This window comes from Fringilla coelebs, assembly GCF_963513975.1.
Source record: "Fringilla coelebs genome assembly, chromosome: 4".
Taxonomy (NCBI): Eukaryota; Metazoa; Chordata; class Aves; order Passeriformes; family Fringillidae; genus Fringilla; species Fringilla coelebs.
Window position 1 is genome coordinate 2,626,615 of NC_140032.1, and position 23,412 is coordinate 2,650,026.

General features: G+C 46.0%; 1 protein-coding gene across 2 annotated transcripts in view; it reads left to right on the forward strand.

Annotated features, from left to right (window-relative positions):
* Positions 1-20,923, forward strand: part of SLC4A11 (solute carrier family 4 member 11) — a 92,737-nt gene extending 71,814 nt beyond the window's left edge. For both annotated transcript variants that reach the window (XM_084204499.1, XM_084204500.1), the window contains 7 exons: positions 1,195-1,420; positions 2,635-2,741; positions 3,838-4,006; positions 7,091-7,264; positions 11,753-11,948; positions 13,804-13,973; positions 17,491-20,923. In XM_084204499.1, the coding sequence (XP_084060625.1) occupies positions 1,195-1,420; positions 2,635-2,741; positions 3,838-4,006; positions 7,091-7,264; positions 11,753-11,948; positions 13,804-13,973; positions 17,491-17,554 (1,106 nt within the window). In that variant the 3' untranslated portion in view covers positions 17,555-20,923. The remainder of the gene's footprint in view (positions 1-1,194; positions 1,421-2,634; positions 2,742-3,837; positions 4,007-7,090; positions 7,265-11,752; positions 11,949-13,803; positions 13,974-17,490) is intronic.
* Positions 20,924-23,412: the final 2,489 nt, after the last annotated feature.

A 23,412-nucleotide genomic window follows, 5' to 3' on the forward strand; every position in this document is an offset into this window, starting at 1 on the left:
TCAGCCACACTCAAGGCCGTTGCAAATATTGGTTGTGCTGCACAAAAACATTCAAAGTTTCTTCTCAAATATTCAGAATTACTTTGTCTTCCCTGCTTTCTCTGTGGCCACTGCAGATGGAAAAACTGAAGTGTTTGGGGCTTTCAGAACCCAGATTATTATTTGAGGGTGAGGAAAATATTAGGAACTGCATTTTAGCCTAAGCTTCAGGTGGTTGTGGTTTTGCCTAGAGAGGATGGTCTTGCCCTGAAGTTGTCTAGGCAAAGTTTGAAGGGGTATTTTGACTAAAATGAAGAAAGGCAGTGGGACTGCAAAGCTCTGGCATGTTGGTTTCTGTGCTCCTGTATTTCCCATGGGTACAGGGAAGTGTGGATGCTGCATGTTGCCATTTGAGCAGATATTGTGGGAACACTGAGGCTGCAAACCCAATTCCCATCTTCTGGTTTTACTTGCTCCTTCAGGCTATTCTTCCCCAAAGAGGTTAAATGATCCCAAAAACATACTTGGAGCCAACCAGTGACATAGAAATGGGAACACAGTAAATGCTCAAGAGCAAGAGGGTCTTTACAGCTGTCCATTCCTTATATAAATGCCTGTGAGCTGATCTAAAGCATTTATGGACAGTTCCAGAGGCTTTACTGGGTGTTTTGCTTGTGCAAGTTTACTTCAGGCCTGTAACTCTAATTTGCATTGTAAATTTAAATGTTCTGCCAGGTTTTGCATATCAACACTTACCTCTAAAATCTGGACTAGCCTTGGAAGAAAAGTAATTAGTGTACACTGTGTAATCCACTTAAGGATCTGTGCAGCCTGGCTGCTCTTAGTGTTTCCAGAGAATCCTGATGGAATTTATTTGCCAGGCTGCTAAAAGCAGGTGTCTAGATAGAAATATTTATATGTGTATCTAACAGCAGTGCTTCCAGTGTTTGGAAAAAAACCACATAATTAGCACTGGAAGTCCTTACAGAGGTGCTTTATAGATTAATCTAACTCTTACCTGTTAAAATAAGTGAAAAAATCAATTTGTGAAGGACTGGCTTCCTAAGAGCAGCAGCCCTGATTTCTTTCTGCAGGCTTGAGAGGCAGAGCTGGTGAAGCATAACGTTAATACTTCGTGATCAAGCAAGAAACCCACTTTATTTTCCTTGCTTTGATTGTCCTCTCCTAACGCTTGCCTCTTGGTTGTTTGTGCAGTTTTTAAGAAATATTACCACTATGAGCACCCAGGAGATGGGAAATCACAGGCTGATGCTATCCCAGGCCTTGGCATCAACACCAGCTTCTTGATGAACTCCTCAGTGAACGAGAACCACACTTGCACTCACGATGGGCACTACGGGCGTGAGACCGCCGTCCTCAGCCTCATGTTGATGCTGGGAACCCTCTGGCTTGGCCATACCCTCTATCAGTTCAAGAAAAGGTGAGTTGTGTAGAGCTCAGACTCCTGATTATTTCATGTTCTCTCTGAGGGAGTCTTTAACAGCTTAGATCTTAATTCACAGAATGACCAGGTTGGAAGAGACCTTCAAGATCATCAAGTCCAACCCATCCCTAACGCCTCAACTAAACCCTGGCACCCAGTGCCACATCCAGGCTTTGTTAAACACACCCAGGGATGGTGACTCCACCACCTCCCTGGGCAGAAAATTCCAGAACTTTATCACTCTTTCTGTGAAAAACTTTTCCTAATATCCAACTTGTATTTCCCTTGGTGCAGCTTGAGGCTGCGTGCTCTGGGTTGTGTCAGTTGCTTCCCGGTGAGAGACTAACCCCACCTGGCTACAACCACCTTTCAGGGAATTGTAGAGTGATAAGGTCACCCCTGAGTCTTCTTTTCTCCAGGCTGAACACCCCCAGCTCCCTCAGTGGTTCCTGACAAGGTTTGTGTTCCCAGCCCCTCTCCAGCCTCGTTGCCCCCTCTGGACACACTCAAGTATCTCAACATCCTTCCTAAACTGAGGGGCCCAGGACTGGACAGAGCACTCAAGGTGTGACCTCACCAATTTTGCATCCCAGGAAAATCAGGTGGAAGCCAAAGGCAGGGATGAACTTGCCAGGGCCACCTGGAAAAAATTCCCAGCAGAACAAAATGTTCGCTCAGTGGATGATGTCCTTCCGTCTTTAGTTTGGCCTCACAAGTGACTTTCTAAAAAAGCTTTGGGTTCCCTGTATCTCCCTCCAAACAGACATTGAATCATATTGCTGGGCAAAAATTCCTGATGGTGCAGGTAGGTCTACTGGGAATGTACCTTCAGGGTGCTTCTGGGAGTCAAACATCAACTCTAATTTGGGGTTTGCTCCTATTGCTCTTAAAACTCTTCATTTGAGATGCAGGAAGCAATTAAAGTAAAGTGGAAATGAGACACAAATTCATGCTTGAAGGCCTTTTTTTTTTCCTAGCTTGCATCTTATTTTCTGGTTTCTTTGTGTTTTGCTTCTGCACTCATCTACCTTTAAAAGCTGTAGGTTCCAGAAGATTTAAGGCTGAGTGAAAGTCTAATTCATCACTCCAAGTATCTTTTCAGCATTGCAAGATGGGACTGAATTTTCACTTCTAAAGCATTAAATGTTGTCTGGATTGAGTTATTGCCCTGACAGTGGGGTGCTGATGGGAATTTTTTGCCTCTTTTGCAGCCCATATTTGCACGCGAGGGTACGTGAAATTCTGTCCGACTGTGCCTTACCCATTTCAGTCTTGACCTTCTCTGTTGTGGGTTCCTTTATCTTCAATGAAATTGAAAGTAAGTTCTGGTTTTGTTCTCTAGAATACTGGGGTTTATGAAAGAGAGAAGTGAAATCCTAGAAGGGTTTTGCTCATAAAGTTCTTCCATATAATTTCACAAATTCTGTGTGTACCTCCCACCAAGAGCTCAGACTTCCTCACCATTAGGTTCATGTCATTCAAAACCCTGATTAAATGAGGCTGGGGCAAGAAAAATTATCCAGATGTGTCTTTTCAATGAGTTTGAGGTGTGTGTCACAATAAGGGAGATGAACAATTTCTGACAAAGAACAAAGGGCAGAGTAATCAGCAGGCAGGAAGGGTTGTTGCCAGTCATATCAACACGGAGTTGGTCATCCCAGTTTGTCCTCTTTGTCTCCAGTTTGTTTTCCTAATTTAGGTGAAATGGTGCAGAGCATCTGGGCAGCTCTAAGTAACACAAGGAAATCTAAAAATGAGACACCATTCATTGGCCAGATAGATCAACTTTTCCATATCAGGAAGTGATAATGGGGACAGGAATTGCATTGTCCTGCAGTGACGTGAGCGGGTGATGTGAGGAAATGTATGGAAACAAATAAGAAATGGCTTTTTTTTTTAATTGTGATGGCCATTCCATCCAGTTGGATTGCAAACTGATGCGTGGCCATGTGTGATTTATCCCTAGCCATGGATTGCTTCCAACAGCAGCAGTTTTGATTTAGATTTTATACTAAAATGCCTTGCACAGCTTGTTGGAGATGAGGAAGTTCTCAAATGCCTCTGTGGGTTGATGAGCTGAGCATTATGGTGCTGGTTAGAAATAAGGCTTCCTCTCTAAAAACATGTTGCATCTGTGGAAAACAAGTTTCCCTGTTATGTTTTGCTCCAATATCTGTAATGCCTTGCTAGGACTAGCAGTGGTCTGTCCTATCAGGATGGCAGCCAAGTTGTAAGTGGATGGAGATAAAAAATAAACCAAACCAGCAGATGGACCCATCTTCCATGGCCTCCAGGCTCCCACATGCCAGAGCATCTCGCCTGCTTTCCTGCTTCCCAGTACTTCATGGTGTGGGTAAAACGTTGATGGCTTTACAAGAAGGTGCCTCCTAACATCCTTCCCCTCCTCTTTGCAGTGTCCAAATTTAACTACAACGCCTCTGACAGCTTGTTTGTGCTGGCCCCTGTGCAGTCCCTGTCCATTGGGTCGGTGATGAGTGCCATGGGGCTGGGATTTCTCCTCTCCATGCTCTTCTTCATCGAGCAGAACATCGTCGCGTCCCTCGCCAACGCCCCAGAGAACAGGTAACGCTTGTGGTGCTGCTTTTCCCTCTGTAGAGAGATGCCCCTGGGTCTGTCACCACCACTGCCAGCCCAAAGCTTGTCTGAACATCAGAAAGGTATTCAGGATGTGTTTCTAGGAATTTCTGTTGTCACAGGTGGAGGTAACTCTGCTGCTTAACTCCTCACCATCCCCAAAGCCTGGTGTTGTCACAGTGAGCCAAAACCACAAATCCTCCATGGCCTCATCACCTCAACCTGTTTCTTCTTTACTCTCTGCCCAGTACCATTGTTTATCCCCTAAAACTCTCAAGGCATTTTTCAGGAAGAGTTTGGGAGACAAGAGGTGTCGTGGTGAATGTGTAGTGGATGTTTTGTACAGTTCAAGGTCTTTGGATGCACCTCAAGATATTTAGGGAGTGTCTGACACATGTGGACACTTGCATTGCTCTTGCAGTACAGAGAATTTGTTAAAAATGAGAAGTCAATGACCTACATAAATGCTGTAGCACAACGTGCTGCAGCTGAGCATCAGGAGTGTTTGGAGTTGGTAAATTCCAACTGCAGAAAAGGTGGAAGTGCAATAAAACAATATGTCCAATGTCTGAGAAGTCTCACTTATATGCAAACTTGAGACGTTACAATATTTAAATATTCCCTCTGATGTTTTTGTGCCAACTGCAATCAGATGTGATGTCAAGAATGAACGTGGATGACTTTTTTCCAGGGAAACTACCACGTCTCTGAGGGCTTTTTGCTAATGTGATGCGTGGGAGGGTTCTCTCCTTGCATAATATCCATTAGCATTCTCCATGTTGTAGCTGGAGTGACACAGTATTAGGAGAGAGGAGACAAGCTCAAATTCAGCTACACTAATTTAGTTTCCTTTGACCACCTCTTATCTCTATTATATCCCTTTAAGTGTTGCATAAATCTGTATGTAAGTGGGTCATCTCTTGGCTAAGATGAATTTCTTCTACACTTTTGGTATTTTCCACTAGAATGTCTTTAAGGAATTTAAAATATTCTTTGGAGTTGTTCAGAGTGTTTTTCAGAGCTCCTCAGTACAGGGCTGAGTTGATCAGGTGTTGGGACAGGGATTTTTAGAGATGTAAAAACTAGGACTTGACACCATCTGTTTGTGGTGCCCTCACAGACACTTTGCACTATCCCAGTTGCTCCAAGCCCCATCCAACGTGGCCTTGGACATTTCCAAGGATCCAGGGGCAGCCACAGCTTCTCTGGGCACCCTGTGCCAGGGCCTCCCCACCCATACAGGGAAGGATTATTTTCTAATATCTCATCTAAATCTACTCTTTGTCTGTTTGAGTCCATTCCCCCTTGTCCTGTCACTGCAGGCCCTTGTAAAGTCTTTCCCCATCATTCTTGTAGCTGCCTTCAGGTCCTGGAAGGTCACAATGAGGTCACCCCAAAGCCTTTTCTTCTCCAGGCTGAACAATCCCAATTCTCTCAGCCTTTCCTCACAGCAGAGGTGCTCCATCCCTCTGATAATCTTAATGGCCACCTCTGGATTCATTCCAACAGGTTGATGTCCTTAAAGCCTTCTGAAAAGAATGGGGAGGACAACAAACAATGACCCTGAGGGTGCTGAAGGTGCCTTTGCTCAGAGAAAGCAGCACGTGAGCAGGGGCTGTGTTTGCAACGCGTCAGCCAACGCAGGAAACGCGTTTGCAATCCCACCCTTCCTGCCAGCACCTTCCAGAGGCACTGCAGGACAGACACCTACCTGACCCACTCACCCCACAGCCTCCTCAGGCAGTGGAGGGGGACACTCCCAGTGGGACCAGGCTTTTGTCCCAAAACAAGCCCCACCCCAGGTTTCTGCTGCCCAAACAATGGCTTTGATCTTCAGGTGCTGGCTCAACTCTACCAGCTCCATGTGCCTCGTGTCCAGGGGTATCATGGGTGGCTCCAAGTCTGTGCTGAGGTGTTCAGTGGGACTTGTTTGGGTGGCACTGACACATAAATGACACTCCCTTTCCAGCTGGTGGTGCCTACAGAGAATTCAGCTGATCCCTCACATTGTGTGAGGATGTCAAGTGCTCCAGTGGCAGAGATTCAGCCTTAGACCTTTCAGGGAGGGCTTAAAGTCTGAGAGCTGAATCCTTCCCCAGGTTTTTTTCTAAACTTTACTCATAATATCTCAGCAGTTGGTACAAGATAAGAGTATTCAGGAAAGGGACAGACCTGGGAAAAAATGGTTAAAGTAGATGTGAGTTCAGTCTTGGTGCTGCTTTCTGCATAGTCCTGGCAAAGTGGGTGTGCTCATACTCCTCAGTGAAGGCTGTCAGATTCCTCATCCCCTAAAAAATAAAACAGGGAGGCTCTGCAGCATTTGATGAACTTAGGACCAAATCTCCTTGGCTGGCTAGCAACCTTTTGGAATGTGTTGCCCAGAGAAGCTCTGGCTGTCCTCCCTGGAGGTGTCCAAGGAGAGGAAGGATGGGGTTTGGAGTAACCTGGGACTGTGGAAGGTGTCCTTGACCATGGCAGGGGGTTGGAACTGGATGATCTTTAAGGTTCCTTCCAACCCAAGCCATTCTGTGATCCATTCCACAATTCTGTGACTACCAAGGAGGAGCTGAAGTTTAATGAATTCTTGTCCCATTTTCTTATCATGCAGTAGCAATTACATAATTAGGGGATTACTGCAGCATACCAAGCACGTGTCCTGCTCATGGGGAAGGAGAGAGATCAGTTTCTTGTTCTTACAAACAAGAAACTTGAGTGCCAGTACTTTGACAGCAAATGCTCAGGATTTTATCCACTCCCTATGTGGACTCTGTGAGCAAACACACACATGGATTTTGTGTAGACTGCAATAAATGTAGGAGAAAAATGCTGATGAAATTTCCATGGGCTGTTACTTCAGTGGGCTGCCTTTCTGCTCAGCATTGTTCTGTCAGGTGACAACAACTTTGGGGAGCAAACCATCACATTTCACTCCTTTAGTGTTCACACTGTGCACACGATAAATCCAGAGGTGTGACACCTCTATGTGTGTGTGTGTGTGTGTGTGTTAGAACTTGAGTGTTCAACAGAGGCAGCCTGTAGGGTGTAACTGCTGTCCCCAACTGCTCATTGCAGGTTGGTGAAGGGCACAGCCTATCACTGGGACCTGCTGCTGGTGGCACTGATCAACACGGGGCTGTCGGTTTTCGGCCTGCCCTGGATCCACGCGGCTTTCCCGCATTCCCCCATGCACGTCCGAGCCCTGGCCTACGTGGAGGAGAGGGTGGAGAGTGGACACATCTATGAGACGTAAGTAAAGCTCTTTGGATTCATTTTTGAGCTCTTTGGATTCATTTTTGTGCCTTCCCAATCCTTTGGGAACAGTGGGTTTGCGTGGTTGGGGTGTTGGGTGTTGTATTCCAAATGGGAAAGTGATGGAAAGATGCACCCGGTGAGCCTCGATTTGGCTTCATCCCCTTCACTCCAGCACTCAAGTTCATGCTCTGGGCAGTGGCAGCATCCTGCAGGGATCCCACCCACTCCATTGCAGATTCTCCTCTGCAGAAGTCAGCCAAGGCCATTTGCAGTTTCAGCCTTGTGGAAAGCTGAGGAGATGCTTTGGCCGGATCCCTCCGGATGCTTTCCCCAGAAAGAATCCGGAGCTGATTCACTGCCTGAAACCTGTCTGGTGGTTATTACAAAGGGGAGGAAAAATGCACCATTATTTCAGAGCTCCCATAACATCTCCCACCACATTTTGGGAAAGAGATGCTTAAATTCTCTGGGTTTTAAACAAAAACAAGTGTGAAGCCATGGCTGGGTCATGGGTTTCTATTTAAGACCAACTCTTCTGCTGCTCTGAGTTGAGCAATACATTCTTATCACAGACCTATTAAAAAAAAATTAAAAACCTTTTTCTCATGAAACAATCTCTGCTCTGGAGCAGATCTGGCCCATTTGATCTCAGTCTGTTGCAGTTGAGTGCTTTTACCACAGGAGTGGTAATTTCCACTCACATACCATTAGTTTTAATTATCCTGCCTCGGTTTCCATTTTCTGCATTGCCACTTATCAAAAGTGAGGCTAAGTGATCATTGACTTTGGGGGATGGAGTAGGTCTGTCTTAATCTCAGTCTTGCCTTCATGCTTGTTTTGGTGCCAAATGGCCCAGCCCAGCCAGGCACAGCTGATTTTTGGGTCAGGGATGGGCAGATTTCGCCTTCCACATCTGGAAATTGCTGAGTTCTGCTGTTTCCTGTAAGTCTTCTACAGATCTTTTCCTGGGAGATCAGTCCCTTGGGTTTGTATTCCCATTAGGATATGCTGCTGGTGGTTGTTTTTACAGTTGCATCTCTCTTGAATAAATGCTAAACCCTATTTAAGGAAAAAAGTCAACTTTGAAATTCGAGTTCTGTAGAGTTTTAATCCATGCCCTTGCTCCTCATGTCCATGATCTGCTCTGGGATGCCTCCACTCTGTTTCTTTGAGAGATGCAGAACTCACACTTTGAAACCCATGTGCCGAACCTCCTTCCTGTGTCTCCTGTTGTCACTTTTAATATCCAAGTGCCTCCTTTTCCTGTTTTTCCACTGTCATGGTTCTGTATTCTGGCTTTGCTTTGACCAAGTCAGGTCCCCTGCCTGAACTAAGGACTAATTCCTGCACTTCTCCTCTCCTCCTTCATCCAGTCCCCCCCCAGAAAAGCACCAGAGAGGCCTTTTTGGCCACTCTGACCGAGATACAGCTCCAGGGATTATCCTGGAAGGGCTGAGGGCTGCCCTGATCTCCCTGAGGGTGTTCCCTCATGGCACAGCTCTGCTCTGCTGGAGGCAAATTGGTGCTGGGAACTGGATATTGGGAGTGAAAAAGGGAATGAGGGTTTCCTAGTGCTTTGAACTCCCTTTGAGACCTAAGCTTTTTGTTCTCTGCAAAGCACTGGGGCTAGAACAGGAGGCTCCAAGCAATGTAGTCATCTTTTTTTTTTCTTTTCTTTTCTTTCCTTTTCTTTTTTTTTTTTTTTTTTCCCTCTTAGCCAGCTCTGCTGAAAAAGAAATGAAGCTCAATTAGAAAATCAACTCTGTCTCCCTTGGCAGGCTCCTTCCCTGCACTCAAATCAAAGCTCCCACAGGATGATGATATAAACAAGGATAAAGATCTGTCACACTGAAAGCAAAATTTTCTTCTCCCCTGTAGAGAAACGATTTCAGTTTCCTGTGGCAATCTGCAAACAGGCTCTTGTTGCTCACTTGGAGAAGTTCAGGAATGGCTAATCCCATGCTAGCCATATTTAGAGGATTTTGGGGAAATGAGCCTGGATTATGCTCTTTAATCTCCATTAATTACTTTATTTCCATCACAGCACAGACTTTCTGGAGCTGTTTCCTCAAGGGCCAAACCACATTCTGAACACATGGAAATCAAGGATTCCTCTGTTGACTTAATGTGACTGTGATGTTCTTATTCTGGAAATGAGGTGCTGGAATTAGCAGAAGACTAATCTAAGGCTGGGAACATCAATTTTAAAAATACCATGTTTGGCCAATTATGAGCAATTTTAGCTATGTTCTGATAAAATATTCCAAACTAATAAGTGGCATTAGCAGGAGCTGGCAGCAATTGCAGTACATCTTGCCTGTGATCAAACACAGTGCTGTGATTGCTGCATCCCTAAGAGATGGCTGCAGAAAATTCCATGAACTTCAGAAATCTCTTACCTAAGGGCTGCCACTCTGAGCTTGCTCTTGCAGCCTTGCATCTGATGGAAATGTGATTTTGTAGCTCCTTTTGTTCCTGAGCTCTTCCACTTGCATGACTTCCCTTGCAGACTTGTGTGTGCTTGCAGGGCAGGAGCCTCCCCAGCAGGAGGGGAGATCTCTGTGTGAAATAGCAGAAATTCTTCCTCTGTGGCTGACCTGGTGCTGGAGGAACTCTTGCTGTACCTGGATGAGGTTAAATCAGTGCATCCTTAAACTCCTGCTTCTCTCAGGCACCATGGAGGCTCATGGTGGTTCTGGCAGCTCTGGAGTGGCCAGACTGGAATTTCTCTGGCACAGCACTTCAGTTGCACTTTGAGCTGCTTGGCTTTGTTCATCTCCAGCACTTCTGTGGTGATCCACACCTGGAGGCAGTGGGAAAAATGCCAAACCTTGTCCATGTAGGTGATGTCCCAGTTCCACCAGAGCTGGCAAGAATGGAACACTCTGCTCTCCCTCAGCTTCTCTAAGCACTGGCAGGGACCCCTTGGATGTAGGAGACTTGCAAGAGAATCCAAAAAAATCTCTTTGGAAGGAGAAAAACTATGGTTTAAACCTGTTGGAAGGTTACTTAAAGGTTAACACCTCTGTGCATCCTGTCCTGGTAATCCTGGGTTGTTTGCAGGCCCTGCCCCATCACTCACAGAAGAATTCCAGTGTTGTTCTCAGGATTTTGTGTGCTGTTTGTGGGACCTGTTGTTCCTTAGGTCTCATGACTGCTGGTGTTAATTCTGCCTTGTTGTCCAAATCCTCAGAGCAAGCTTTGGGCTGTCACCCCTTCCCTCCCTCTTCAAATACAAGTGTTGAAGGCTCCTTCATCCCCTTTTGCTCCTTGAAAGTGTAAACAGATTTGAAGTTCAACCTGACCTTGCTTAGCAAAGCTCTCCAACTTCATATTGCAATAATTCAATCTTCTTCAGGACAGAAGGGATTAAGAAGTCCCAGCAGTGCATGTGCAAAGGAGGGAAGTGTGTTCTGATAGATCTTTGGTGTTAATCCTCAGAGGAATTTGTGTACAGGGTCAATTCAGAATTTGAGGGGTCTCATCCAGGGAATGAGGTCACTAAATGACACCAAAACAGCCTACGGACAAAAATTTTCCCTCATAACAGGGGGATTTATTCGCTGGCTTATCCACTGAATTGTTGGATTTACCTTCTAAAAGAAAAAAAAAAATTAGGAATCCTCTTTTTCTTTCCTTGTAAGTAGTCTTGACAGATGTGGGTTTCCTTTCCTCCTATTGTTTCTGGTGATTTTTTTCAGACTGGGAGGAGATGCTCACAGGTTTAGCTGAAGTGCACAGAAAACACAGCAGCCTCCCCTCCAGCAGGTTGCTAAAGCTGCTGCCTGCTTTCCTGTCAGTCTTCCCCTCAAAAAAAGCTCAATTTGTGGCCTGTCAGCTCTGGAAAATTTGCATTAATTAATGACATGTTTAGCATGGTAATAGGCACTTGCCCACAGCAGGATAGAATCCCTGTGTGGTGCTCTCAGCATTCCCTTCATGTAAACAGGGAGATCCTCATATCCATCAGAAATGCTGACTCGCTCTCAGGAGGAGACTGCTGACTTTCTGTTTGTTTTTTTGTTTGTTTTTTTTTTTTCCCTCCAAGACGTTCCTTATATCCTGGAGAAGTCAATGAGTTTTCTTTGAGAGAGAAGCCAGTTGCCCAGGGTAAAGCAAGGGAAGGATTACTGACCAGAAAGAGGATTCTTGGCTGGTTTGTTTTTTTTCTTTTCTGCATTGTGCTAAACAGAATCAGTTTCGAGGGCAATTTAGTTCAGGATAGGATCTGTAGAGCTTTACAGAAGGGGAATTTGGCACTTTTCCAGCTGCTCTGTTTGAGCTGTGGATTAAGTGCCTGGCCTGGCTCCAGCCAGGCTCTGCCTCCTCAGTGTCAGCACGGGGCCAGAAGTGCTGATTTCAGTGGTGGGGATGAGTTTCCCTTTCCCTGGTGGCACGTGTGCTCCATGGAGCAACCACTGGGATAAATGTGGATCTTGGGGGTGTTCTCCCATCTCCTAACCCCTCTTCTCCTGCTGCCAGGATTGTGAGTGTGAAGGAGACACGGCTGACAAGTCTGGTGGCCAATGTCCTGGTGGGGCTGTCGCTGCTGCTGCTCCCGTTCCCCCTGCAGTGGATCCCAAAGCCGGTGCTCTTCGGCCTCTTCCTCTACATCGCCCTGACCTCCATCGATGGCAACCAGCTCTTTGAAAGGGTGGCTCTGCTGCTCAAGGAACAGGTACCTGCAGTTGTGTTTGCAGCCCAGCTGTTCAAACTCTCAATGTGAGATTTTTTTGGTGAAGGTTTTTCTGGGGGAGTTTGAAACCCCCGCCGTGCTGTCGTCACGTGTCGCCGTGTTTCTCTTCCCAGAGAAAAGCAAGGCACAATTCTTCCCAAGGATATTTCTGGGTTTCACATTCTCTGAACCTCAGAGAAAGGAAAAATAATTTTTATCACTTGCTGTGCCTGTGTTTGTGCCAAAGTAGAATGCAATATGGAGATTGTTTACCCACAGTGATGGGGTATCAGGGCCAGGTGTGTGTGTGTGACAGTCACAAAATTCAGTGCAGTTGTGTGCAGAGTGAGTGCTTGGCAGATTCAGTTTAGATGTAATGTAATATGGTGTCATATAATATAGAATAATATAGTATAATAAAGTAATTAATTAGCCTTCTGAGAAGATGGAGTCCCCCTCATCAGTCCTCTCCCCTCATTGGGAATCCCTGCAAATTTGATAGTGTCATTTGCAGAGTGCATGCATTTAAAAAAATTATAATCAGCACAACATCAGGAAATTATGGTCTTTGATTTCCCCAACAAAGCTTCAGGCAGGTTTTTTTTTGGTGCTGTTTTATACTTTCATTTTGTGTGAAATACAGCAAGATGGGATTTTAAACTCAAAATGAAATTACTTGTGTTATTGAAACCTCTGTGATGTGGGCTGAAAACAAACCTGGGAGATATTTTTTTAAACCTGTCTCTGTTACAGGTGCTAAAAATGTGTTGTTTGGGAGTGTAGGTGGTACCTGGAGCAATCTCCAGCTCACCTTCTCTTATATAACAAGGGTCAAGGGCTAAATAAGCCCAACATTTGGCTCTGCATCTCTGCTAATCTGTTTTGATCTCCAATATTACACCCCAGAGGTCAAAACTGTGAAATTGGAATAAAGATTACATTTGTCATGTCATGTCAATTTTTGAACAGCTACTGATGTATGTGACTTATTACTTCTGGTTTTAGTAGGATTTATGTGTGGAATTTTCTAGGTTTTGGCATGCAAAATTAAAAAGTATTCTCAAATATGGAAAACTCCCTTTTGTGGGAACCTTTTAATGAGTCATGGCACAATCTAAAAGCCACTGAGGCTGTGCTGGTGCCAGCAGACAGTCGCTCATCCTCTTCATTGATGTATAGACAGTGAGTCAAAGCCTGTGCTCAGACATGAGCAAGGAACTGTCAAAAGAAGCCACCATATTTAGCCTATTAATGTCATTTTTTTCCCCCTTATTTCTCAAGAATGGGTGGCTTATAGGAGCTGAGAAAGCCCCTGCAGTGTGAGCACAGCTTCTTCCCACACTTCCCTCATCTCCTGAGCCCCTAGAGGGGTTCAGCCTTGAGATGGGAGCACCAGGGGCAAGCCTGGAGCCTTGCAAGGCTATAAAATAACAAGGTGCTGGGTGTCAGGTGGAGGAGCCAGGGACAGGAACAACTCCTGGATGCATCTGCTCTCCTTCCCACCTCTGCCTCTGGAGCCCTGGCAATCCCAATCCTCCTCAGGGAACTCATTACTGCGCTTCCCAAGGTATCACACTGCACTCCAGATGTTTCCAGAGGCAGTCCTGGCCCTCAGGGCTGTCCTGTCCTCTCTCCAAGCTCTCAGTGCCCGCTCATCCTCTGGGTCTCGCTGCCCACGCTGTGGTTTCAGGCGCTGGAATTAACCCTACAAATCCTGTGTTCAGCTGAACCTTGTAAGGAGCCTGATGGTGATTTGTGAATTGTATAAATTGATGACTTCCCTCAAGCCCTGCTGTCCCATTCTGCTGTCACACATCCAGGTCCCTGCATGTCTAACGTGTGGCTCTTCTCTTCCCAGACTGCTTATCCTCCGACCCATTACATCCGCAGAGTGCCCCAGAGGAAGATCCACTATTTCACAGGCCTGCAGGTCCTGCAGCTCCTCATCCTCTGTGGCTTTGGAATGTCACCCCTGCCTTACATGAAGATGATCTTCCCCCTCATCATGATAGGGATGATCCCCATCAGGTAGGAAGCTGGGCTGTCTTTTTTTCCCTGCCTCCCGTGCCTTGTGTCTTCAGGCTTGGGTTGCTGGAAGTCTGAGAAGAGAAGAAACTGGGAGCTGGCCTTGTTCAGTGTGGAGAGGAGTGAGAGGGGATCTCAGCAATCCATATAAATACCTCCAGGATGGTGCCAGACTCTTTCCAGGGGTGCCCAGTGACAAGACAAGGGCACAAACTAAACCACATAAAGTTCCACCTCGACAAGAGGAAGAATTTCTTTATGTTGAGGGTGGGGAGCAGCTGCCCAGGGAGGCCCTGGAGTCTCCCTCTCTGGAGACATTCCAAACCCACCTGGACACATTCCTGTGCCACCTGCTCCAGGGGGATTGGGCTGGGTGATCCCCAGAGGTCCCTTCCAGTCACAGCTATTGCATGAAGTGGGAGTGGGTCAGGAGGGTTTTCTGCATTTTCCAGACTAAGCAGCTCCTGGAAGTGAGTGATAACAAGGGTTTTTTTACCAGCTGCTCAGGCCTGAGGAGAAATCAGGATTTCACTGCTGCTGGGAGTTGTGCAGAGAGTTCTGGGTGGGTAAGAGCTCTTCTTCCAGCTTCCCAGGAGGCAAAAACTCTCCTTTTTAGTGCCTGTGAGATGCCTGATCTTCCTGAGAAGCCATAGTCCAAACCTCTAGGTGGTATTTGATAATGTTCCTTATCACTTTGCAGTTTGATTTTCCAGCAGAGTTGGAAACTTTTCCTGAGAGGGATCCTTATCTCTTACCCAGTGCTGTGGTGACCTCCCAGACCTCCCTGTCAGTGATCAGTTGGGTGAAACTGCCACATTTAAACTTAAAATAGATGTTTAAAGCTGGGAGAACCCCACAATATCCTACAGAGAGAGAGAATTGGGAGAGAATAATTAAGAAATTTAACTAATTTCTTCCTTGGGGTTCATGAGCAGCCTCTGCCCATCATTCTCCAGTTAAATCATTCATGCTCTCAGTCCTTTGGATATAATGAGAGGCCATAAAAAGATCTTGGAAGGAACAGATCAAGTTTCCAGTCCACTTGAATATTTTTAGGCCAGCATGGTACCAGTGATATCTGCTTGACTTTGAGCTTGCAGTCCCAGAGATTTTGCCTCTGATCCCAAAGTCCAGGGCTTCCAATTTGCTAATCTGCACCACCTGCTGTGGTGTTTTCCTTGGCTGATAAAGATGGGTCCAGTCCTTTCTGAAACAAAACCAAATGTCAGAGCTACTGTGGCTTCCAACAGGATCATGTCAGAGCCATTTGGGCTGGATTTTAAAAGATAAACAGGCTTGGAAAACAGAGAAATTATTGTTCCTCTGGTAGTAATGCCTCACCTGCCCTTCACACTGGTGGCACTTGTGGTGCCTGGATGAGTGGCTGGTAAATATTCCAGCTGTGAGCAGTGCTGGATGAGTGGCTCTTGTGGGAATTGCAGCTCAGTGCAGAGCAGAAAACGTGGGGCACACTCAGCCAAATTCAGGTATTGGACATGGTATAAAAAACTCAGTTAGTGTGGAGAGAATGCAGTCAAAAAACCTGATTTTGTTCTCAGAGCTAGATACTAATATGCAAATATGTCTTCTTTTCAGTAAATAAGGTGCTGTCAGTTTATTCCCTCTGTGTTAACTCATTTCTCTTTCCAGGGCAGCTTTTTCCCAGCAGCTGGATAATCAGCCCTGCTGCCAAGGGGAGGATGCTGCTGCCTGGCACAGCATGGAAATCTGCCCTTGGCTTTGCTTCCTCTGCCTTCTTTTGCCTTCATGTAGTTTCTGTGGCCTCCAGCCAAGAAGGCAGCACCGTGATCCATGAGCTCTGTAGTTAATGACTTTTTCCCAAAGATTTGGCACTCTAAATAGATGAGGCACTTGAAGAAATTTAATATATTTTCTCCAATTTTTTTTTAAAGAAGCGAAGGAAGAAAGAGGAGATGGGACAGTAGCCAGGGAGCAAATTCAAGAATCAAACAGAAAGGAGTGAGGCATGGCTTGGTGTCCCATCTAGAACTCAGCCACGTCCCCAAAGCCACATTTCCATCCATCCACCAGCTTGAGAAAGATGATTTGTGTTGTCATTAGTGGGGGATCACTGGTGTGGTCTCAGCCAGATACTGAGAAGCCACTGAAATCCATGACTGCAGTGGAAAACAGCCTGTTGGAAGAAAACTCGATCTCTCTGGCTATTCCCAGTGCCTGGCCTAGGTTCAGGACTTTGGGATGATGAGTTTTTGGTTGCCCACAGAAGAATCTTCTCTCCAAGTTGTCTCTTATCTGGGCTCTCAAGCATTTTATTCTATGATGGGTCTATTTAAGGAGATCCTGGTATTTCTCATTAATAAGTGATGTTTGGGATCTCTTGCACAGCTGTTGAAATCTGAAACTGATTTTTTGATGCTTTATGAGTTTTTTAACAGCTGAAGATTCACTTCCTTGTTAAACAAGGGAAAATGCCACATAAATGTGCATTGGTTTTTTTTTGTTGTTGCTGGGGTTGTTGTTGAGCTGTAGTTTGTATTTTATTATAGGGTATTTTATTTATAAAATAAAATATAATAGGGTATATAGGTTATTTTATTTATAAAATACCCTGTAATAAAATAAAATAATACCCTACAATAAAATAAAATAAAAATAATACCCTATAAGAATATTCATAAAATAAAATAATAATAAATAAATAATCTTAATAATAAAATACAAACTATTTTATTTATAAAAAATTAGTTTAAAATATTTTTTAAACATTTTTTAAAACTAATTTAAATTTGATTTTAATGCGTGAAGGTAGTATGAAAGTAGTGTTAGTTCTTATTTAAAAATTATGTATATAATATTATTATGTAAATATATTATTTGTTTTTATTTAAAATTTATGTATATAAGTTTATTCATTTGTGTGAATAGTTTTATTTATTTACAAGATTTACAAGAGCAACTTCACAGTACCTTTCTAACCCAAATATATTAATTTGTGAAGATGTTCTTGCAAAAAATCAAATTAAAAAAAATTTCATGGTAAGTAATTTTTTTAATTAAAATTTTTTATAGTAAATTTACTTTTTAAAGTTTATAAAAATTTTTTTAAGTAAGTAATTTGTTTTACATGTGTTTGTCCATGCATCTCCATGGGAATGTGGAGTTTGTCCATCTCTGTCTGTGGAGAGGCCGGACACCAGGTCAGGATGGTCTTGTTTGGAGTCATGGCTTTTCACCTCTGTATTTCTGTCACCCTGAGGATTGGTGGTGACAGAGCTCTGGGAAAGTGACTTCCTCCCCTGAGGATGAGGATGCTCTCTTTCCTCCCCAGCTGGAAGGAGGGAGGAGGCTCTTGCAGAGGGAGCCTGGCCCTGCTGTTCCGTAAACGCTGGGTTTGCTTGCAGGGTTGTTTGGTTTTGCTGTCCCCACTTTGTGTCCCCCTCCCTGGGTGAATGTCACAGCCAGTGTCACCAGGAGCTCTGGGACAGAGTGAAAAACGCTGCATAAACAAGGACTGAGCCCTGCCTCTGCTCTGCCCTAGGTACAACCTGCTGCCCAGGATCATCGAGGCCAAGTACCTGGATGCCATGGACGCAGAGTACTGAGGATCCCCGCCTGCAGGGCAGCAGAGACAGCCCCTGGGGCCAGCCAAGGCCTGGGACCATCCCTGCAGCTTCCTGCCACCACTTTCTTCGTGCTCTGACGTTGGCAATGCGCTCCTGTCACAGCTCCACGGGGCCTGTGCCAGAGCAAGGGAGCCCTGGACTGAGAGGACGCTGCTCTCTGGAGCTTTTTGGGAAATGCTTCTTTCCACACCCCAAAGATCAGCCTGGCTGCGTGCTTGGAGCATCCAGAGCTGGCCTGTGTTCCCTTGTTTGAGGGTGGGGGGGGGATTTTTTAATGCACCACCTCCTTTTCTTCCCCAACACTAAGAACAGACCCTTGTTTCATAGAATGGCAGCCCTGGCCTGGCCTTTGAATGCAATTCCCTGTGCTCCCAGCGTTCCCAAATTGGTGTTCTGGGTGGGATGGCCTCCTGCTAAACCACCCATGGCAGGAGGGAGGGTGGCTGTTCTCTCACATTCATGGGTTTGGAAACAGTTGCAATGTGTACTGCTACAACCCACGGTTTTGGATGAATTTTTAATCCCAGCAAATGAGCTGGGAACGTTCAGAGGCTGGGCTCACATGGCCCTGTGGATGAAACCCCTGCTGGGTTTGAGCTGTTTGGGCATTAGTTTGGATCTTTTCTCCCATTTCTCCTGGGTAATCAAACACAGAATTGTTGGTTTTTGCACAACTGCAGCATTTTTTGCCTGCACCCAGAGGGCAGTTGTGTGGAGGTTGCATATACATATGTACAGTAGTGCCTATGTGTACATATATACATATGGAGTTGTGTATATATTTTGCATAGATATACAAATAGGCCTGGTTCTTTCCAAATTCACAAGTGTTTTGTGCAGTCAGTGTTACCCACCATGTCCTGACCATATATTTGTTCTCTGCTTCAGTGCTGCTTTTTCTCATTTGAGATATGGTCACTTTTATTCCTTTGGAAGCTGCTCAGTTACTGGTTCTGTTCATGTGTTGCTTTCTTCGAGGTGTTTTCTTTGCTTTCTCCTTCCTGTGGCTTGAGACCTTCATCGTTCTGTCTCGAGGCTCCACCATGTGAATTTTTCATTTAATTTTGATGTACAGAATGCAATGAAAGTTTTCCTCTTTTCACCTAATCAATACTTGTTGGTCATTTCATTGTTTCTGTTGTGTAGCTGATTTCCAGGTTCCCCCCCCTCCCCTGCCTCTCCCAGATGTTATATTATATTTCTGGATGAATCTTAACTTCTGCTGTCTTTTATATTTCAGTTTATTTAATTTTGCTTGTACTATGGTCAGTTTTCTTATTTGGAGTACTGTGAAACAAGCTGCCCTTTAGTTCAGTGCTTGGCACATCACAGGTTCCAGCTAAAAATGTTCAGAAAATTGTGGACCTCGGTGATGAACTTTCAAAAGAGTAGAAATGAGGGAAGAAGAGGGATGAAAAATATTAATTTATCAGCACAGAGAAATGTTTCTTACCAGTTGCTTGCCCAGTAAATGATGCAGAGTTTTTTCCTCCCACACCAGCATGGTGAGGGAGACCAACCCAGCCATGAGGGAGGAAGGCTTTGGGTGCAAAGCTCCTGTGCTGATGCTAAGCCAGGCTCAAGCCACTGCAGATTTGGTGTCTTTGCACTAAAGATCAGAAGGAATTTGATCTTTGTGGAGCTGCCCACGGCTCTCAAACACGTGTGCAGAACTCATTTCTGCATTTTCTTACGAAACCCTTTGTATTGAGACTCTGGAGGAGAGCGGTGAGAGTTCCTCTATCCGTGGTTTTATATCCCTGGGGGAATTGCAGGGGAAACCCCTCAGCTTAGCAAGCAAAGCAATGTCACAGACAGCAAAGCCACGACTGCATGTGGCACCAGACTGATGGCAGCAGTCTCAGGGTCAGGGGGAGCACCCCAGGGCATCAAGGCAGGGAATTTGGCTTTCAGCAGCCTCAGGAGCGGCTCCTGCCACGTCTGACAAGAGCAGGTACAAACCCAGACGTGGTTTCTGACCATTTTCCCCAAGATCCCCTGGCTTTTGAGTCATCTCTGTGCCAGGATCACCCCGAGCTGTAGCAAGGGCTGCGTGTAGGAACAGGGGCAGGCAGGATTTCAGTCAGAGGTGGCACAGCTCTGTCTGATCTTCAGTCAGCAGCAAAAGGGCAGGTGACAGGCAGCAGTTCAGGACCTGCTGGAAGCCAGGGAGTGCAGAGGAGCTGCTGAGGCTGAAATAACATGTTTTTCCCACAGATGTCAAAAGATTGAAGCAAAGCTGCAATCAGAGGTGTCATCCTCTGGCTGAGTAAAGCTGTAACACACACGTGACCTGTGGGTGAATTCCTGGTGTCCCCACAGCAAAAAGTCACCTTGGGGGTGGTTTAAGTAATATTTGGGGCTGGAGGAAGGACAGGATGTGCCCAAGGGAATGTGGCTTTGGTCCCCTTTGAGGCTCTGGGTGGGATTTCCTTGGGCACAGAGCCGTAGTGGGGTGGGCTGGCATGCAGGTTTTACCAGATGAAATAATTTTGAGATGCCCCCTTCATCCCCCACTTAGAAGGGCCAAAAATGTCCCCATTTAAAGCCTTTTTGAAAGATCCATTTTAGATAGTGTCAAATGTTGCAGAGAGAATTGAAGATCCAGGCAGCAGGGAGGGTTAAATATCAACCACAACTCTTGTTTGTATCTTTTCTTTTCCTTCAGTGGTGTGATTCCAGTGTTTGTGTTTTCTTTGTAGAATCAGTAGGATTCTGTTCTGCAGGGTTTTTGTTCTGACAGAAGTCAGGGGCCAAAAATCAGCTGATGGGAAATCAGCACAGCTTGAAGGGGGGGAAAAAAAAAAGCTGTGCTGGCTTGGACTGATTGAACATTTGGACCTATGTCTCAATATTTGGGTGGAAGGGAGATGTGAGACTCGAGGCCTCTTGTCTCAGAAGGGATTTTCATGATCCTGCAGAGGATTTATTTTATTTTTTTCCTTGCCTTTTCTCTTCTTGTTTGCTTCTGGTTTTGCTGACTTTAAGTGCAGGCGTTTCCAGGAAGTAGCTGACTAGGGAAGGAGGGTTTGTTCAGAGTTGATTGAGCACTTTAATACTTCTGTGAAGGTTTAAGACAATTAGAATGTAAAAGAAGTTTTATTATAAGCTCTTTATATACGCACAATGCTCTGTGTAACTTTTGCCAAAGAACTGAGTCTGAAAGGTGTCAAGAGCTGTTGGGAGAGTCTGTGGGCTTCACCTGGCATTGCAAGGTAGGGAAAAGCTTCTGAAACGAGTGGATTTTGGAAGTTGCCATTTGACAGCTGCCAAAACGATCAGAAACTGGAGATAGAATAAAATTCTACTCTCAAACTTGTAGTTTTTGATCCTTGCGTTGAATGTAGGAGCTAGAAGTGAGCTTGACAATTAAAATTGGATTTGTACCTGACTGGTTTTCTTGGTCTGAGACTTTATTTTGTTGCTTTTGAAGACGTCCTTGACGTGCTGTGTGTGGGATTTGATGTGTTTGTCCATGTAAATGAAGGGAAGTTGGTGAAAAGGTGGAACTTGCTGAACAAGCAGTGCAGCCCTTTTGGGATTGCTTAGGAGGCAGAGCTGCCAACTGCACTGCAACAACCCCAAACTCCCTGGCACCAACATGTGAAGTTATTTAATGAATGTCAAGCTCCACGATGGGGATGGAGTAAAGGGATTCAGCTGATTTGGTTCAGAGCTGCTGCTGGTGAAGTGGCCCAGGATGAGCCCCAGCACTGTGGGACACAACACGAGCTTCCTGATGATCCAGGGAACTGGGATGCTCAGGAAAGAACCAGAGGAGATGGCCACAGTTATGTACAGTTGTAGGTTCTTCCCCAAAATTCCACATCCCCAGAGACTTCACAAACTTCTGCTCCTGACATTTGGCTGCTTTAGGAGCTGCACTCTGCTCTGTGGGCACTCCTGGAAGTTCCCCCAAGGTTGGATAGATTTGGAGGTGGGAGGGCAGGGGTTGGTTTGGGAGGTTTTGGGGAGTTCTCAGCAACAAGAAAGGGACCTGAGCTGTCACATCACCAAAAGCAGCTCCTGTTTTCCAGTGTGTCCCACAGGCATCTGCACCATCATTGCCACACGTTCATGTCACTCCTTCCCAACCTTTGTTTCTTGTTTGTTGCATTCTGAATCTGCCCTTTGCAGGGTTTTTACCTGATTACAACACTGATGGGCAGAGCCAGGGGTGGCTCAAGCAGCTCTGTTGAGTCTGTCCCCCCAAAACTCAGTGCAAGCTGTTTGCTGTCATCTCCTGAGCCAGCTCTCTGCTTCCCCAGCCCATCCTAGAAGCTCCCTCTGGAATTTCCACTGGGGAAATGCTGAGTGGGATTTTTTTCCTGGAGAACCTGAGCCTGTGTCTGGCAGTGGCTGCTCCTTGGGGCTCCTTTGCCCCAGATAATCAGTGATGAAGGATTCATAACTGTGCAGCAGCTGCACCTCCCCATCTCTTCAGAATCTCCTTTATGGCCCCTGTTCCAGTTGGGATGTCCTCCTTTCATCTGCCAAGCTTCCAGAACAACCCAAATAGACATAATGGGGTGATGAGGCCTGTGAATGTTAGAAGAGAATCATCTTCTCTAATTGTTTTCCTGTCTAATTAAGGCATTGAAGGACCAAACCCTGGCCATTGCACTCATGGCTGCAGCTCTGCTTGCAAGGAGCAAACCATCAACGTGGGCAGAGCAGAGGGGAGGGAGTTGTTGCAGTACAAGCTTTAGAATCACAAATTAGCACTTTCCTCTTTGCCTTTTGGGTGTTTTCCTCTCACACTTCCCTGGCTGTGTCTTTCTTTGCCTTGTACAAAACGCTGCATGAGCTGGGATCACTTGGCTCTGCTCTGATGTCACATTAAATATTGAAGAGCCTCTCCTGGGGGAGCTGCTGCCTTCTGCTCCCCATCTGCCTCTCCTGCAAAGATCTGCTCACTTGGAGACTCTGCTCTTCATCCAGGAGACAAATTCCTGCTGCTGCAGGAGCAGTGCCCCAGAAGGGGCACACAGAAGGGGAGCAAAATGCAAAGAATTGGGAAAAACAGCTTGAAAATGAAATCTCTCCCTCCTGATCTGAGTGATGTTGGGGGGAAGCAGGAGCTCTGCAGCAGAGAGGAGTTTGTGATGTGATCAGGGGGCTGCAGGAAATCCTCATCAAATTCAACTCGTGGGGCACTGATTTCAGTGCTGGTTTTGGGAGGGCTGGGAGCAGTTCTCACCTGCCCAGCAGCAGCAATTGTTGTCCTGGAATGCTTTTTCTGAGGAAAGCTTTCCATGCCTGGATGGCCTGGGTGGTTCTGCAGGGGTGGCTGGAGCAGAAGCTGCAGCTCTGGGTGCCCTGAGCATCCCCAGGGCTGGGGGTGACAGAGCTCAGGCTGTGTCCCCTCCTGGCTGGAGCTGCTCCCCCTGAGAGCTCTGCCTGCACCTCCCTGGGCTCACATTGCTCAAATTTGGGACCACTGATTTCAAAGAGCACCTCCAGGGAGTGCTGGCCTGCTGGAGCAGGATTTTATAGGAATCACATCATGGAATCACAGAATGGTTTGGGTCGGAAAGGACCTTAAAACTCATCAGTTTCACTCCCTGCCATGGCAGGGACACTTCCCACCATCCCAGGGGGCTCCAAGCCCCATCCAGCTTCTTGGGCACTGCCAGGGATCCAGGAACAGCCACAGCTGCTCTGGGAATTCCATCCCAGCCCTCTGGCAGTGGGCAGCCATTCCCTGTGTCCTGTCCCTTCACTCCCCTTGCCTGCCCAGGTGTTGGCAGCTCTCTCCCATCTCCACCACTTCTGACACTAAAACCTAATCATGATTTTGGGATTTTAGTGGTCAAGGCTGGAAGCTGCAGCCCCTG